Source organism: Chelon labrosus (genome assembly GCF_963514085.1).
Source record: "Chelon labrosus genome assembly, chromosome: 22".
In the NCBI taxonomy this organism is placed as follows: domain Eukaryota; kingdom Metazoa; phylum Chordata; class Actinopteri; order Mugiliformes; family Mugilidae; genus Chelon; species Chelon labrosus.
The window spans coordinates 21,383,519-21,400,290 of NC_140355.1; the positions used below are offsets into that span (position 1 = coordinate 21,383,519).

General features: G+C 44.2%; 1 protein-coding gene across 2 annotated transcripts in view; it reads left to right on the forward strand.

The window, feature by feature from the left end:
* Positions 1-11,155, forward strand: part of LOC311508011 (zinc finger SWIM domain-containing protein 6-like) — a 42,337-nt gene extending 31,182 nt beyond the window's left edge. Inside the window, exons 9-14 of one of the 2 annotated variants that reach the window (XM_084572619.1) lie at positions 1,588-1,890; positions 3,424-3,559; positions 4,374-4,531; positions 4,622-4,785; positions 4,875-4,956; positions 7,069-11,155. In XM_084572619.1, coding sequence (XP_084428745.1) covers positions 1,588-1,890; positions 3,424-3,559; positions 4,374-4,531; positions 4,622-4,785; positions 4,875-4,956; positions 7,069-7,931 — 1,706 coding nt within the window. In that variant the 3' untranslated portion in view covers positions 7,932-11,155. The remainder of the gene's footprint in view (positions 1-1,587; positions 1,891-3,423; positions 3,560-4,373; positions 4,532-4,621; positions 4,786-4,874; positions 4,957-7,068) is intronic. The other variant, XM_084572618.1, reaches the window with a different exon arrangement.
* The last annotated feature ends 5,617 nt before the right edge of the window (positions 11,156-16,772 follow it).

Genomic DNA, 16,772 nt, shown 5'->3' on the forward strand with positions numbered 1-16,772 from the left:
GAGCCTGTGGAAAGGATTGAAAGGATTTGAGTAGTAATACCCAGCTCTACGAGCAAAAACAGACATGCCCAACCTAAAGCCACCTGCATTAGGACGCAAACAGTTTTTAATATGTGGGGCTTTGGTAGAACTACTAATAATATAGTAGTATACGCTAGAAACTGTATCTGTCAACTAACTACTAGTGGAAGCAGAAGCAAACACTGTAGTGATTAATCATTGGTGGTTTCTTTCCTCGGCTGCAGAGACACATTTTCAAACTAATTTTCCCGAACGAGTCTCCAAACATTCACGCTGCAGCGATTTTAGCGTCCCTCCCGTCAGAGCTCCGGGCCCTCGGGTCGCAATCAGCAGAGATGACACAGACGTGCTGATTGGCCTCCAGTCATCCTCCGATAACGGCTCATGAATAAGAAATGCAGCAGGAAAAACACTCCAATTAAAAAGCATTAATTATGCAGGGAGCTCGGGCGGACGAATCTCAACATACGGTAGCCACGGAGGACGTCACATCAGCTCTCAGTCAGTCAGTCTGGTAACGGGAGGTAGATCCGGGGTTCTTTACGTCCAGAATTCAGTTCTAAATTTGACGTATATTTGTTTTATCAGTCTACTTCTCACACCTGCATCCTCTCAGGTTTGATCAGATTGGATGGAAGCATCAGACTTTCCATCTTCACTTACTCTCGGGACATTTTCTGACCTTTTTATGTCAAAATAAGCAAAAAAAATGTAAAAATTACACAGGTCCTGTGATAAAACACACAATCCATTAGAGATCACATTTTTGGATCACGCTTTAAGCCTCCAGAGCGCCCAGGCATCGCAACAAGCTAAAGCAAACTGCCAGTACAACACTGGGGGTGGCTTCAGGACAAGTCAAAAACTGAAACCATCTCTTTGCAGCTGACAGTTGGTCTCTAGTGTCTGGCGCAGGAGTTCCTTGAAGATATTTCATCCCAGTCTTCAGTTCCAAAAGAGGAGGAGGTTCAAATAGGAACATCTGTGGGTGTTGTCCACCTAAAACGTACATGACTAGATGGTATCCGGTGGACTCAACTCCCCACCAATCATTAAGAACTGAAGACCTGGATGAAACGTCTTCAAGAAAGCCTAAAAGTCCATTTGTCCTTGTTTCAGCTTTGTTTTTTGGATATACCATGACCTAGATGACTGAGAACCTTTAGTTTTTGCTTTGTCCTGAAGTGTTGTTTTGATTCGTTGTGATGCCAAAACATGAACCATCGCCAAGTCTCTGCACTCAATGCTGCCTTTTTTCTATCTTTTATTGGTTTTTGAGTTTAGATTTGATTAAACTGAATCTACAACACAGCAGAAAGTCTGAATATAAGTGTTGGAACCACTGCCTAGACAAGATGTTTCAATTAAGACGTGGCTATTTATATATATCTGTGTGTGTGAGATCATCTGGGACCGTTAACCCTCCTGGGACGGGCAGCGAGGTCTGCCAGGACATCATTAAACCAATAAGACACATGATTACCATCCTCAGGAGAATACACACTGGGGAAAGGGGAACACCAGAATTAACAAACAGATCAATAGATTTGTCGATGCTCTGCTCAGTCCACGGCCTAAACATTCTCCTCATCTCTCCCCCACGTTCAGGATCTCTGGGTCCAGGCCGGAGGGCGGAGCTTCCTGTTTTCCCCGCGCAGCATTTCCTGGAGGAGGGCGAGTCGTTTGTGTCGCTGGCTGTTGAGACGGCTCTGATTGGTTTAGGGCAGCAGAGGGTGATGCCCGACGGCCTCTACGCCCAAGAGAAAGTGTGTCGCAACGAAGAGCAGCTGCTGGCCAAACTTCAAGAAGTCGATTTAGACGACACGTTGGTGAAGATCTTCCGGAAGCAAGCTGTATTCCTGCTCGAGGGTGAGTACGACCAGTGCTGACTCCTCCTCTGATGGCTTTTATTTGAACCACAGGGTTTACTGTGTCCGTGAGCAGCGCCCTCTTGTGGTTTTCACAATCTGTTTGGAAAACTTGTTAAGTGGCTAGCTTTGAAAGACAGCTAATGCTAGCTACTCTAAGACAAACACTACACAGAGATTCCATTCAAATCTAACATTTGTTTTGAATCATTAGCGCGCTAGCCAAAGTAGCTTTGACTTAAAGATAGATTCCAACTTTACTCTAAAATACAACCTTAATAGCGTGTCTTTGCTTCTCATAGACTCATGCAAGATACAGCTAATGCTAACTAGCCTCCTTAATTTGATTGGACTATAATGCAATACAAAGACAGCTAATGCTAGCTAGCTAGCTCATTTCATTCAACACAGAGTGATTGAGAGCTGCTAATGACGGCAGATGTTGGAATCATTAGCAAGCTACCCAAAGTAGCGTTGACTTTCCACAGCTAGTTTAGTTAAGCTGCTTGCTTCCAACCTAACACTGAAGACTACGAGCATGAGAAAGAGAAAACTAATGCTAGCTAGCACCTGCTTCATTTGTTGAATGGAAGACAAACAAATGTCTAACCTTTGTCCAGAATCATTAGCAAGCTAGCTAGCACCAGAATAGCTTTGACTTTCCAAAGCTAGGAAGTTGGAAGCCAGTAGCTAGCTAGCTAGTACTAAACTCTAAAGCTTCAGAGTCCACTAATGGACTCATGAAAGACACAGCTAATTAATGCTAGCCAGCTCACTTTATCTGATTGGAGTCGAATGCAAAAACAGAAATTCCAGTCAAATCTAACATTCCTTTAGAATCATTAGCGAGCTAGCCAAAATAGCTTCTACTTTACAATGCTCGTTTAGTTAAGCTGCTAGCCTCCAACTTACTATGATGGCTTTGCCACTAGTGGACTCTTATGCTAGCTAGCCTACTTCATACATTGCCATTATAACGTTTATTTTTAATCTAATCCCAAATGCAACGTCCTACACCAACTAATCCACAGTTAAAAATAGTCTCTAAGAAACTCACATTTTGAGTCATGTTGCCCAAAACCAGTGCTACTATCTGTTTTAGGAAATTATTGAGCATTTTGTGTTTTTAAAGATATGACTCTCGATGTCCACACGCAGGTTCACATTTCTTTGTGTTTTTAATAAGCGCTAATTAACAAAGCACGTCGCGTAGCTGTACTTGTCAAGACTACCCAGAAAAACCACTGCTCAGACAAATATAACTTGTGACTCTGGCTTTAAAGGCGTTTCCTCGAAGTTTCTGATTCTTGTAATGTGTCTTCTCACTGTGCGAAAGTTCACACGTCGTTTCAGGATTTTCTCAGAAGTCGTTTAAAGCGAGACGTCGCCGCTTGACTAACATTGTGATTCTGATTCACTGCTGACTCATTCTGATCAGCCCGGTTTAATCTAAGGGTTTACCGTCCAGTCATATATGAAGTATCAGTTGAACTTTAAACTGAACTGTCTGTGTTGTGTCTTTTGTCTCTTTCAGCTGGTCCTTACAGCGGTCTGGGGGAAATACTCTACAGAGAGAGCGTCCCCATGCACACCTTTGCCAAGTATCTCTTCACCTCCCTGCTACCTCACGACGCCGAACTGGCGTACAGAATTGCACTGAGGGCCATGAGGTGAGTCGACGCCGATCAGATGAGACTGAAAACATCCAGAGCAAACTTTGGAAAATGTTTCTTAACTACGAACTGTTGATAAAGATGGACGATGCATCTCCACGTCCTCCCGTTGACCAAAGTGAAGCCAAAGATCTAAGGCTTCGGGCGCCGCCATCTTTAAAAATTTGAAACTAGAGCCCGTGCAAACAAGCCCAACTTTATTTTTACCCGCGAAATAAGACTGAAAACCTCCCAGTTGGGCACGAAACCGCCTGATGAACAGACTCTGTAGCTGGCCTCCCCTGGTTTGTGCTGGAAGCAGAGACGGTGGAGGGAAAAGAGGCAGATTTAGGAGCTATCTGGGACACCATTTAATGACAAAACCTCTTTTCGCCGGAGTTTCACTGAATAATTTAACAGTGCTGAGAACGGAGTTTTATAAAAATGTGTGAATAATAAATTCCGAGCTGTTTCTCCCTGACCACCGCGGGAAACTTTATTTTATTTCCTCTCGCGCAAATTAAGCCTCTGTGATTTTATTTTTCATTTAATGGCATGAAAATCTTGATATTCATTTTCCAGGATTATTAAACTACAGCGACTGTGTGTGTGGATGTAACAGGTTTTGGGTGAAAGGGAATTATTTTTAAGTCTTTTCTTTCCTGAACAGCCTGAGGCAAACATCCACCTGAGCTCAGGTGTTCAGACAAAGCTATTGATTGATGCTAAAACGGGAACATTACTGTCAGATAACTTCCTTTGCCTCCGTGAAACATTCCTGCTTCCTGTTTCTGTCTAATAAAGATCTAATTTTGTCTTCCTCTGTGATCAGGCTGCCGGTCCTGGAGTCCACGGCCCCCTCCGGCGACCTGTCTCGGCCTCACCACATAGTATCGGTGGTGCCCAACCGCTACCCTCGCTGGTTCACTCTGAGCCACATAGAGACCCAACAGTGTGAACTGGCCTCCACCATGCTCACTGCTGCTAAAGGTACCAACTCTAACCTCGACATTAACGAGGCCACCAGATTCAAAACGTTTCTTCCGACGTGGATTTATAAAAAGTTGTGTACGTTACCAGGTGATGCCCGTAAGCTGGAAACAGTGTTAGAGTCCATCCAGAAGAACATCCACTCCTCGTCCCACATCTTCAAACTGGCCCAGGATGCCTTCAAAATCGCCACGCTCATGGACAGCCTGCCCGACCTCACGCTGCTCAAAGTCTCCCTGGAGCTGGGCCTTCAGGTACAACACACTTTAACAAACATAAATAAATAAATAAATAAATACAGGTTGTATGTTTTGGGGCGTGGCTAATCTTGTGCGTCTCACAGGTGATGAGAATGACCCTGTCTACGTTGAACTGGAGGAGGAGGGAGATGGTGCGCTGGCTCGTCACCTGTGCTACTGAAGTCGGTGAGTTTGAACTTGATGTCCACGTGGCGCGTACAGTGACTTTACACCTGGCTTAGATCAAACCGAACATTTTGTCCAATCACAGAGCACTGGTACAAGAACCACAGAACAGCAGTACATAGGAACGTCCTGATCTTTATTGGGGTAAATCCAGGTATTTTTAAAATTGGCGTCAAACCTTCTCCTTCTGTTTTAATGGCGGTTGGCTAGCATCAAAGCTGCCAAAAATCAAAGAAGAAGAAGCAACATCCTGTCACTAAACAGGAGTTTGAGTTGAGGTGGTAGTAGTTGATCATCTAAACAGAATCCATGGAGTCCACTCAGTCAAAGGCTGCACCCAAACAACAACAACAACAAACACTGAACGTTTAAAAGAAGAGAAAAGTTTCCTGGAGACAGCGTCAAGGAGAAACATCTTCCAGAGAGGGTTAGGGAGTTTATGGCAGCGTTGGATGACCAGAACATTTCTGGAGTAGAGAACACAAGGTACCAGCTACCCTCTCCACACTGAATCCAGCCGACTCTAGGAGAAGACAAGGAAGGACTTTAGGACATTTAAGATCAGATTCATCAGGACATCCCTAGCACACAAAAACAGCTTCTTCTTTCAAGGTGACGGTTGTCAGATTAGTCCAGAATGATCATTTATACCAGCTCCAGCATCCAGATCTAGTGTCTGATGTTCGGCCCTCCGTTGGGAATTTTATCTCGTCTTTAAAAGCAAACAAAACGTTCGTCATTCAACGTTTTTTCTGACCATATTTAATATCTGACAGGTGCTACTTGTCATTCAGTACCACCACAGTATTGGCAGCATGTCTGCGTCCAGCTGTTGTCCGTTATATTTGTTGTCCTGCAGCCTCAACATGTGGAGAAAAGCTTCGACTGTGCCCGGTTACAGCTGGGGGAAGGGAGCGGCAGTCGGTCCGTTACAAATAACTAAAGATGTTCTTGCCCGTGCATGCTTAGAGATGTGAGAGACTTTCAAGAAACAGCAGGTCAGGCTTCCCGAGACATCAAGTGTGTTTTTTTTTTTTGGAGAGCTCTCTGCAAACAGGGAAAGGAATGACTGGCAGGGCAGTAATTATGGGAGATTGTGGGCTGTTGGCTGATTAAGTGGGCCTTGTGTTTGGACTTGAGCGCTGAAGCCCAGTGGCTGATTTCCCTGAAGTGGACAGGAAGCTGAATCCACAGGGAGGGAGCTGTGCAGAGGAAAACCCTCCTCCCAGATGATTTCTGCCGAATGTAGGGGAGCGACAAGGAGTCCCTGTGTCTGGGAGCAAAGCTTTGAATGGAGGCATTGAGGAGAGGCCGGTCGCCGACGCATATCATATAATGCCAGAGAATTAGAAGCAGAAAATCCAATTAGGAGGTCAAAAAGCCGTTGTTGGGACCGTGATTAACGACGCTTGTGCTCAAAGTTGGGTCAAATAATCTGGTGCTAAAGCTGATAGAGACTGGAGACTTTAGTTTCAATAATTTACTAAAACGGCTCATTTCATTTAACAAGGAGGAAGTGGTGCGTTTGTAGGGAACTATTTTCACTCACAGATTAATCCATATTTGGTGGCAGCTATGTTGTTTCACCAAAGAAGACGACTTATTTAGGGAGAACGGGACCAAATGGAGGCAAGTTGTTGTATTTAAAAATTAGTTTAGTATTTCCACACACTTGAACTGCTGCTAGTTTGCTGCAACGACCCACTGGGCCCCTCACCTGTCTTTTAGGAGGCGTCTACGACCTGCATTCATTGGTGTGGATGTTACTTAGACATGTAGCACCCACCTAGACCAGACCAGCCACCCCCACCCCCACCCCATAGCAATGACACTCCTTGATGGCAGCAGCCTAACAAACACAAAAACACTTTAGGAACAACTCAAAAAAACATGAAGAACAGCTCAAGGTGTTGACCTGGCCTCCAAATTCACTAGATCCTGAACTGATCAAGTATCTTTGGGATGATCCACAGAGGCCCCTCCCCTCAAAGGCCCACCACTAACATGTCCATTCTCTGATGAGTCACCACAAGGGAGACCTACCTGACCATCTGACTAGTCGACATCTTCTCCATCTTTTCTAAACTAACTCATACTTTCTTCTCCGTGCAGGTGTATTTGCTCTGGACAGCATCATGCAGACCTGGTTCACCCTCTTCACCCCGACCGAGGCGACCAGCGTCGTGGCCAGCACCGTCATGTCCAACAGCACCATCGTCCGCCTGCACCTGGACTGCCACCAGCAGGAAAACCTGGCCAACTCCGCCCGCACCCTGGCCCTGCAGTGTGCCATGAAGGACCCCCAGAACTGTGCCCTGTCGGCCCTGACGCTCTGCGAGAAGGACCACATTGCCTTCGAGACGGCCTACCAGATTGTACTGGACGCGGCCGCCACGGGAATGAACTACACTCAGCTGTTTACGATAGCACGCTACATGGAGCACCGAGGTTACCCTATGAGGGCGTACAAACTAGCGACGTTAGCCATGACCCACCTGAACCTCAGCTACAACCAGGACACTCACCCGGCCATCAACGACGTGCTCTGGGCGTGCGCTCTCAGCCACTCTTTGGGGAAGAACGAGCTGGCGGCCGTCATCCCCCTGGTGGTGAAGAGCGTCAAGTGCGCCACCGTCTTGTCGGACATTTTGCGGCGGTGCACGTTGACGACGCCGGGCATGGTGGCGCTGCACAGCCGCAGGAACTCTGGGAAGCTGATGTCTCTGGACAAGGCTCCGCTCAGGCAGCTGCTGGACGCCACCATCGGCGCCTACATCAACACCACGCACTCGCGGCTGACGCACATCAGCCCGCGCCACTACAGCGAGTTCATCGAGTTCCTCAGTAAAGCCAGAGAGACGTTCCTCATGGCGCAGGACGGACACATCCAGTTCACACAGTTCATAGACAACCTGAAACAGATATACAAGGGCAAGAAGAAGCTCATGATGCTCGTTAGAGAACGGTTTGGTTGATCAAATGACCAAATAGCCATTTATTTTATTTCATTTACTTGAGTCTCCTTGTTTTTATTCTTTCTAACTTGAAGTGAACATCCATCATGTGAATCTTATTCCTGTGATTTGGGACTAATGGGTGTGACTTGAGGATGAACACAGTTTTTTGTTTTTTTTTCCTGAAGGCAAATAATAATTAAGACTGTGTTGTGAAACAGACAGAGTCAAGTGTTGGACAGCCCAGAGTAATAGGAACAAGTATGAAACATGTTTTTAGGGAAAAGGTTCTTAGCGACACCGGGGCCAGATGCTTCGAACCGTGTGAAGACCAAGACTAAAGTCAAGTGTTTGCCAAATCTGTGAAGCGGTGCATCGCATGGGTCGTTGTAGACGTGCATCCGCCTGCACGAGCCTCATTACACGTCAAGAACTCTGATGCTAGCTCTAGTCGCTAATGCTAATGGCTGCGCCGTGGCTGGACACGTGATTGTTGCGTTGGCCGTTGACAGTGTTGTAAAGTCAAGAGAGTTTAGGAACAAGCTTCACGTCAAATCAAAGCCAAACTAGTCACTTCAGAAACATCGGAAAATTCCAAAAAGATCGCAGAGCATTATTTTTCCAATCAACAGTCCAAACCCTGATGACTGATTGTTAAAACAGTCGCAGATTATCTTTCTTTCTTTCTATAATTATAAACAGCACCATTATTTCATCGCATTTAGCTGTAAAGCTTCAATTTAATTGATAAAATTAAGTAAATGCATCTTTAATTGAAACTTTACGCCGGTAATGATCCGTGAAATTAGCTGCGACGCAATTTTCGGAAAAGAAACGTCTAAAAAATCACTACGTTTTGCTTCTCAAAGGTGAAAATTAGGCATTTTGTGTCTTAATAATTAGTTTTTTTGGCTCTTTATCGAGACAACGCAAAAGATTTTTGCCATTTTCTGATGTTTTATAAACTAAACAACTGGCAAAGATCTAACCTGGAAACCTGACCAACTTCCACACATACAATTATGTTTTTATGTTGGAAAGTTTGGTCTGAAGTCTTGGGAACTGATTATTCTTCAAAAGCTGGAGCTGACAGCAAAATATCTTTAAAGGGCGAATAGTTAAAAGTGATTAAGTCAAGCCTAAGTCAACCCACTGGCCAGTTCATTAGGTACACCAGTGAAAACATTCTACCATAACAGTCCTGCTCTAAATCTAAGCTTTGTGAAGGTTATTTTATTCAGCATTAGTTGATTCAGCTGTGTTTTCATTGTGGAGGCTGTGGTTTTGTAGCTTGTTCCAAAATATGTCTCATCTCCCCAAAGTCAATCCAGTTTAACTGCACCACAAACTACATCCTCCACAATGATCATCCACCTTTCTCACGCTGGTTCTAAGTGATCAAGTGATCGTTAGAATGATTAACTTTGGCTTAAATCTCTCAATGTCCCGGTTGTTTCAGCCTCATCTGTGCGTACGCCTGGTATAAAGTATTTCTGTGTACGGTTTGTTCACGGTTCAAACATCTGGTCCCCGGTAACGACGCGTGGAAACGTTCAGTCCTTCAAAGTCCAACGCGTTTCCCTTTACATGAACGAGAAAGAAAGTGAGAGTGTTTTACACCGAGTGTATCCTGAATTGTCCGGTGGCAAAACCGTCTACCTTGCACTCCTCCTACTTCCCTCAGCTCACAGCCTCAAAGAGAAGACAAACGGCTTTAAACCAAATGGAGCAACTCCAGCTGAAGTGACGAGTACCTCTTTTTAAAAGGATCCAGCTTTACTCTCCTCCTCCTCCTCCTCCTCCACCCCTCCAGGCCTCCTCCTCCTCTTCCTCCTCCACCATCTGCTCGGGATCCATCTCACTGCCATCTTCAGCCTGGTTGTTCTGGCTCTGCAGTGTCTTCTGAAAACGTTCAGTATGCTTGTTTTACGAATAACGGCGCTCGCTCTTGTGGGAACTTCGCAAACCGTCAACACACATTCTCAGGGATTTCTGTAAAAGACAAAAAGAGACAAAAAAAAAAACAGAAAAAAAAGAGAACAAAAGCATTTTATTGTCCTGTATATATGAAAGTATATGTCTGAATATTGAAAAAAAAATGTATATGTTAACTAATTTATGACAGAATATTCTATGTAAGGCACAATACTTGAAGCTGCAGTACTTTTGGGTTTTTGAAACAAACAAGGGAGAAAATAAAAAAAAGAAGAAAACATATCAGAAGGACTTCAAAACGTTTGGCCTCGCATGGCTTCAGGGGCCCCGGTTCAAACTCGCTGCAGACATGAAATGAACTGCAGAACAGGAAGTGGACATGCAAAGTGTGTTTTCTCCTCAGCACAGAAGTGTCTGGAGGATCGTAGAAGACGACCGTGGAGGCAGAGCTGCAGCAGAAAAACAAAACGGCTGCACGACTAACTCCACGCCTCCTCCTCCACCTCCTCCTCCTCCTCTTCTTCTTCTCACATCTCGACTTTGTGCAGGACAGAAAGTTGCTCTATACTTTAGATCTCGACTGTTTTGTTTTTTAAAACGCTTTGTGTGCTTCTGAATTTTCCTTTCTGCTCCTCTTCTTCAGCCGATCTGGTTTCTCTCTAGACTTCCTCACACAAGAACAGCCTTCTTTCTTGCCTTGTCTTAATGCTTTAAAATAACCAAATGGGAGTTCTAACGACCAAACTCTTTTCGTACGCCGACTCTGGCTTTGGTTACAGCCTCGTCCTGTGCTTCAAAAGCTCATCTGTTTTTTTGTTTTTTGTTTTTTTTGTTTTCAGTGTCGTCTTAGAGGTCTGCTAGTGGCTCCTTTATTTTTTATTTTTATTTATTACGTTTAGGTAAAATGATTGTACAACCATGTCAACATGCTCATGAAGTTGAAACTAAGATTTGATACACTGATCGATTTATTTATGTAACTAAAAATCACTGTTTTATAAACTTGTTAATGAATCAACACTTTGTTTTGATTAAAATAGTTTTTTGAGAGGACGACGTTCCGCGGGTTCTTTATTTATCGCAGTATTTTACAGAATATCTGCGTTGGGAGAGACGCCTCTGTATGAAGAGACTGTAGAAAAGTCAACTGCAACTAAAAACTGACAAATACAGACTCAAATAAAACCCAAACAAAGATTCAAAACTTCTTCAGAAAGTCACAACATGACCAGAAACTGATTTAGAATGAATCCAGTAACACAAGACGGCCGTAAAGAGTTTGAAAGTATGACTAAAACAACTGAGATGTGTTAATGACCACAAAGAGACAACCAGTCAGATTAAGAGTTAAGTAAGTCACAGAATGACCAGAAACGGATGTAAAGTGAACACAATAAAACGAGACAACTATTCAAACAGACAAAGTGCTTGAGAGCGACATGAGAGAGATCAACACACTCCACAGTGGTTGTCTCAGGAAGACATGTCGCATCTTTTGGCCAGAAAAGATCTCTAATGAAGACCTGTACCAAAAGACAAACTGTCGCAATGTGGCACAAGACGGCTGAGATGGCTCGGACATGTCCCCAAGTAAGGACAAAGACTGCTTTCCCAAAGTAACCCCACCTGGAAATAGGGAACAAGGGAGGGCAAAAACCACCTGGTGGAGAACTGAACCTATCGTGGGGCGAAGCACAGCATTCTGCATAGGATAGGAGATAGAAGCAGATAGTTAGCTTTACAAAAACCCGGCCTGAAACCCCCAGCAGTAAACATTCTATACAGTAATTACAGATGCACAGAACTGCATGACTAGTAGCAGATAGGAAATTAGAGGGCAAGAGCTCTGTGCCAGAGAAAAGAAAGTGGAGGATGCGAGAGAGGAGAGAGAAGAAAGAAGGAGGACATGTGTTTGGTGCATCGTCCCCCAGCAGCCTAGGCCTATAGCAGCAGAACTAAGGGATGGTTCAGTCCAGCTCTAACTATAAGCCTGATCAAAAAGGGAAAGTCTTAAGCCTGACCTTAAAAATAGAGAGAGTGTCTGCCTCCTGAACCCAAACTGGGAGCTGGTTCCACAGGAGAGGAGCCTGATAGCTGAAGGCTCTGCCTCGCGTTCTACTTTTTGAAATTCTAGGAACCACAAGTTGCAGCTTTATGTTCCACCGGGAGCGAAGAGGATTAAGTAAGAAAAGCAATGACACAAAGAGGCAAAACGTCCACTAGAAGACACACAACAACAATAAAGAGACACAAGAAAATGTTGCAGATGACAGTTACAAGATAACTATTAAAACTGGTCCAGCAACTACAACGAAACACAAAAACAAACCGTTTGAAACAAGTGAAATGGCCGCAAATAGTCACGTAGAAATCCAGAGAAGCTTAACGTCCACAAAGAGACGTTAGACGACTGCTAGGTTACTTGAAACGGCATCGAAACGACTAAAAAGACAACTGTATGGACGCGTTAATGAGCACAAAGAGACGCGAAACATCAGCAAAGACGCGTACGAAGTAGACGGCCTCCGAGATAGTGACAGAAACACAAAACCACCAAACATGTGACTTGAAGGAGACACAGAACACTTGTGTGTCTCAAGCAAAACTTAGAGAGACACCTGCAAAGAGACAAACTGCCTACACCTGGAACAGCTCCATAATCGGCCTGTCACTCACACACATCTATCACGTCGTATATGCACTTAGCCACTGCTTGGACTTCAGGCTATTTTCTTGAGGACCATAAACGTCCTCTGCGTCAATCAGAGCAGATCCTGTGAGCAGCCAGCAGCTTATTTCTGTAACCCCATCTGTGTAACCGGCACCACAGATAAATCTTATCACCCTTAATCACACGTATCCTGTGTGGACCGGCCTGTTATTCCACTCCTGCCGCCGCGTTAGCCAAGCCGTCGGCTCGCTGTTATCTGCCCGCGATGGGATGGGAACAGCGGGGAAAGTTGCTCTCATGACATCAGATCTCAGAATCTGAAGATACCGAAGCATCGGCGAGATAAGACGGAGATAGGTTTGTTGACGTTTTCTAATTTGACGGCTTAAAGAGGGATTGTTTTTTATTTTTCTCCACCATCACGTCAAACGGCCCCAACCAGAGTAACTGGTGTAATTTTTAATTCCCTTCTTGGCTTAAATTGTGTTTTTAGATACTGTCTTTAGATAATTTTACTGCAAGTCAACACAACGAGGAAAAAAATGTCAACAAATAGTCAATGATGACTTATATGATTAACCAGTTTTGTGATATTCATCAACACCTAGCTCTTCTCTAGTAATCAGATTAAAACCTCCTGGATCAGATCTGACTGCTGGATCAGGAGTAGATCTTCTAACATGGAGGAAATTATCTTCTTCTTCAGTCTCCTCTTTTCTTTTTCTCCTGTCATCTTTTCATTCTGTGTCTCTCCTCCTTTTCTTCTTCTTCTCCTGTTGGAAACATGGAGACATCTTGGTCATCTTCTTCTATGGAATCAATTCATCTTCCTTCCTTCTCACTCCACTTCTGCCTTCATCCTTCATCCTTCTCTTCCTATTCTTCTTCTTTGCTTCCTCCTCTTCCCTCCTGATATTTCTCCTCATTATTGTCCTCCCTCTCCTCTTTCCTTTCCTTCCTTCATCTTCTCCTTCTCCTCTTTTTTGTTGTACTCCATTCTCCTCCTACTCCTCCTCCTTACTTTGTCTATCACTCCTCTTCTTAGTCTTCTTTTTGTCCTCCTTCTCCTTCTCTCCCTTTTCGTCTTTGGTCTCTTTCTTCTCATCCTACTGCCTCTTCCTCCTTTCTTCCTCTCCATCTCCTTTCTTCTTCTCCTTCCCTATTCTATTTCTTCTCATGTTTCTTCTTGTCTGTTTGCTTTTGCCTTCTTTTTGTCCTCTCCTTCCTCCTTTTCTTCTTCTTCTTCTCCCGTTGGAGACATCTTGGTCGTCTTCTTCTGTGGAATCAATTCATCCTCCTTCCTTCTCCCTCCACTTCTGCCTTCATCCTTCTCTTCCTCTTCTTCTTCTTCTTCACCTCCTCCTCCCTCTTGATATTTCTCCTCATTATTCTCCCTCTCCCCTTCCTTCATCTTCTCCTTCTCCTCTTCTTTGTTGTACTCCACCCCCCCTTTTCCTTACTTTGTTTCAGTTTCCCCTATTTACTCCTTCTCCTCCTTCTCCTTCTCTTCCTTTTCATCTTTGGTCTCTTTCTTCTCATCCTACTCCCTCTTCCTCCTTTCTTCCTCTCCATCTCCTTTCTTCTTCTCCTTCCATATTCTATTTCTTCTCACGTTTCTTCTCCTCCTCCTCCTCCTCTTTCTTCTTCTCCTGTTCTATTTCCAGTAGATTCAATGCTCCCCAGCAGCAGAACCTCTTCATCAATTAACTGATGTTTTCATGTGAACACGTGCATCTGATCACGTCATTTAATTCAGTCTCCATGGAAACACTTCATCTCTGATCACAATCCTTGACCTTCATTGTCTCATTTATTCTTTAAATTTACTCTCTTCTTGTTTTTTATCAACAGATTTTTACATTTTTTATTTTTTTTTTTGCAAATCAGCATATTCCGGTAAAGCTTCCGGGAACCCCCTGCCATCTACAGCGCGATACAAAACAACAAGCTCAGCTGTTTAAAAAAAAAAACAAGTTTAAATTTAAGAATATTTTAGCTGGTGACCCTGGAGCAGAGGATGAGTATGTAGATCACCACTGCTCGGTTTGGAGGCGCAGTAAACACAAGGTTGGACGAAGCACCTTGGTGGAGATTACTGCACCGATCATCCATCACGCTCACGCCCGTCCTTCGAATACATAATGTGATGATAATCTGATCCCGTATGCAAATGAAGGCAGAGATGGGCTGACTGCAGGGAGAACAGGCCACCCGCCCCTCCCCAGCACAAGTAGCCCCAAACTACAGATGTGAAGTCAGATTACAGGCCTCGGCCGCTCTGCAGCAACGAGCGATGCAAACTGGAAGTTACTGGCTCTGTGTGTGTAGTCAAATCAGTCGAACGACGGCCTTTTGTTTAGAGATTAACAGCAGTTTGACCAGCGTCAGAGTCCATATTCTGCCTTAGCTCTATTAAAACCACCAGAATCATTTTAGGGAAGTAATAAAAATGAACGGGGACTAATATCAGGGAACCAACGCTAAAGTCTAAAGCCATGTGACGGTGAATCAGCTTGGCTCTGTGTCTGTTTGTTTGATGTTGTTACCGGTGAGACAATGAGATGCAAACTAAGACGTCCTATTTGAATACCAAATGACTGCGTTAATGGTTTATCAGATACCACAACACTACACAGGAGTTCAGAATACACAAAGACAAACTGAACAGCTGAATAAACGGTAGACCAACTAATCAGCATGACTCAGGAGAGGCTAGCTCTGTACAACGGGTTGCTAGCTTGTAAGTTTCTCAGCTATTAGTAGCTTCTCCTAGCTTTCTAGCCTCCCAGCAGATAGTAGCTTCTCCTAGCTTTCTAGCCTCCCAGCAGATAGTAGCTTCTCCGAGCTTTCTAGCCTCCCAGCAGATAGTAGCTTCTCCTAGCTTTCTAGCCTCCCAACTATTAGTAGCTCTCCTAGATTCGTAGCCTTTCAGCTAATGGCGCTTCTTCCTAGCTTCCTAGCCTCCCAACTAAGAGTAGCTTTTCCTAGCTTCTTAGCTAATAGTAGTTCTTCCTAGCTTTTCAGCAAATAGAAGCTCTTCCTAACTTTCTAGTTTTTCAGCTTATAGTATCTCCTCGTAGCTTCTGAGCCTCCCAGCTAAGAGTTAACTCTTCCTAGCTTCCAAGTCTCTCAGCTAACAATAGCACTTCCTACCTTCCTGGCCTCTCATCTAACTGTAGCTTCTCTTAGACTCTCAGCTAATAGTAGCTCCTCCTAGCTTCCTAGCTTCTCAGCTAATAGTAGTTCTTCCTAGCTTTTCAGCTAATAGTAGCTCCTCGTAGCTTCTGAGCCTCCCAGCTAAGAGTTAACGCTTCCAAGTCTCTCATCTAACTGTAGCTTCTCTTAGACTCTCAGCTAATAGTAGCTCCTCCTAGCTTCCTAGCTTTTCAGCTAATAGTAGCTCTTCCTAGCTTTTTAGCTTTGTAGCTAATAGTATCTCCTCGTAGAGAAGAGTAACTCCTCCTAGCTTCCTAGCCTGTCAGCTAATAGTAGCTCCTCCTAGCCTCTCAGCTAACTGTGGCTCTTCCTAGCCTATAACATAATAGTAGCTCCTCCTAGCCTCTCAGCTAACTGTGGCTCTTCCTAGCCTATAACATAATAGTAGCTCCTCCTAGCTTCTCAGCTAACTGTGACTTTTCCTAGCCTATAACATAACAATAGCTTCTCCTAGCCTCTCAGCTAATAGTAGCTTCCTCTAGCTTCCTAGCCTCCCTTCCTAATTTATTGTTTAATACATCGATCTGTGACGTTAACCGTCATCTGTGATAGATGTTTGTCTTGTAGGATGGTCAGCTGTGCTAATAAAGTCTGGTCAAAGTCTTTCTCACACATTTAAATCAAACATAAACCAAACTGCATCGTGATTCACCTCCAACATGCTTCCTGAGGTGGATCGTTCTCTACCTGCAGAGTTCAACAACCCATGAAAAAGGCATCAGACATTCTGTCGCATCATATTTATGACCTTTTCTCACGCGATACAAACACCATCGGTCTCTTTTCTCTGCACCAGTGTGACTGAGAGCTGATTTTCATTTTGAAAGCAGAAACCTCTCATATTCGCTGCTTTTAAAGGGGAATCCAAAATGTCACAAGCTGAAGCGACCGCTGTCCAATAAAGTTTTCATAAATGTCACAGCAAGCGAAACAGCCAATGACGATTAGGTGTTTCCTGAAAGGCCACCTCTTCACAACAAACGTCCTCCTCCGCGACGCACTGCTGAAACATAACTGATCTGAATTATTAGTTGTAATTT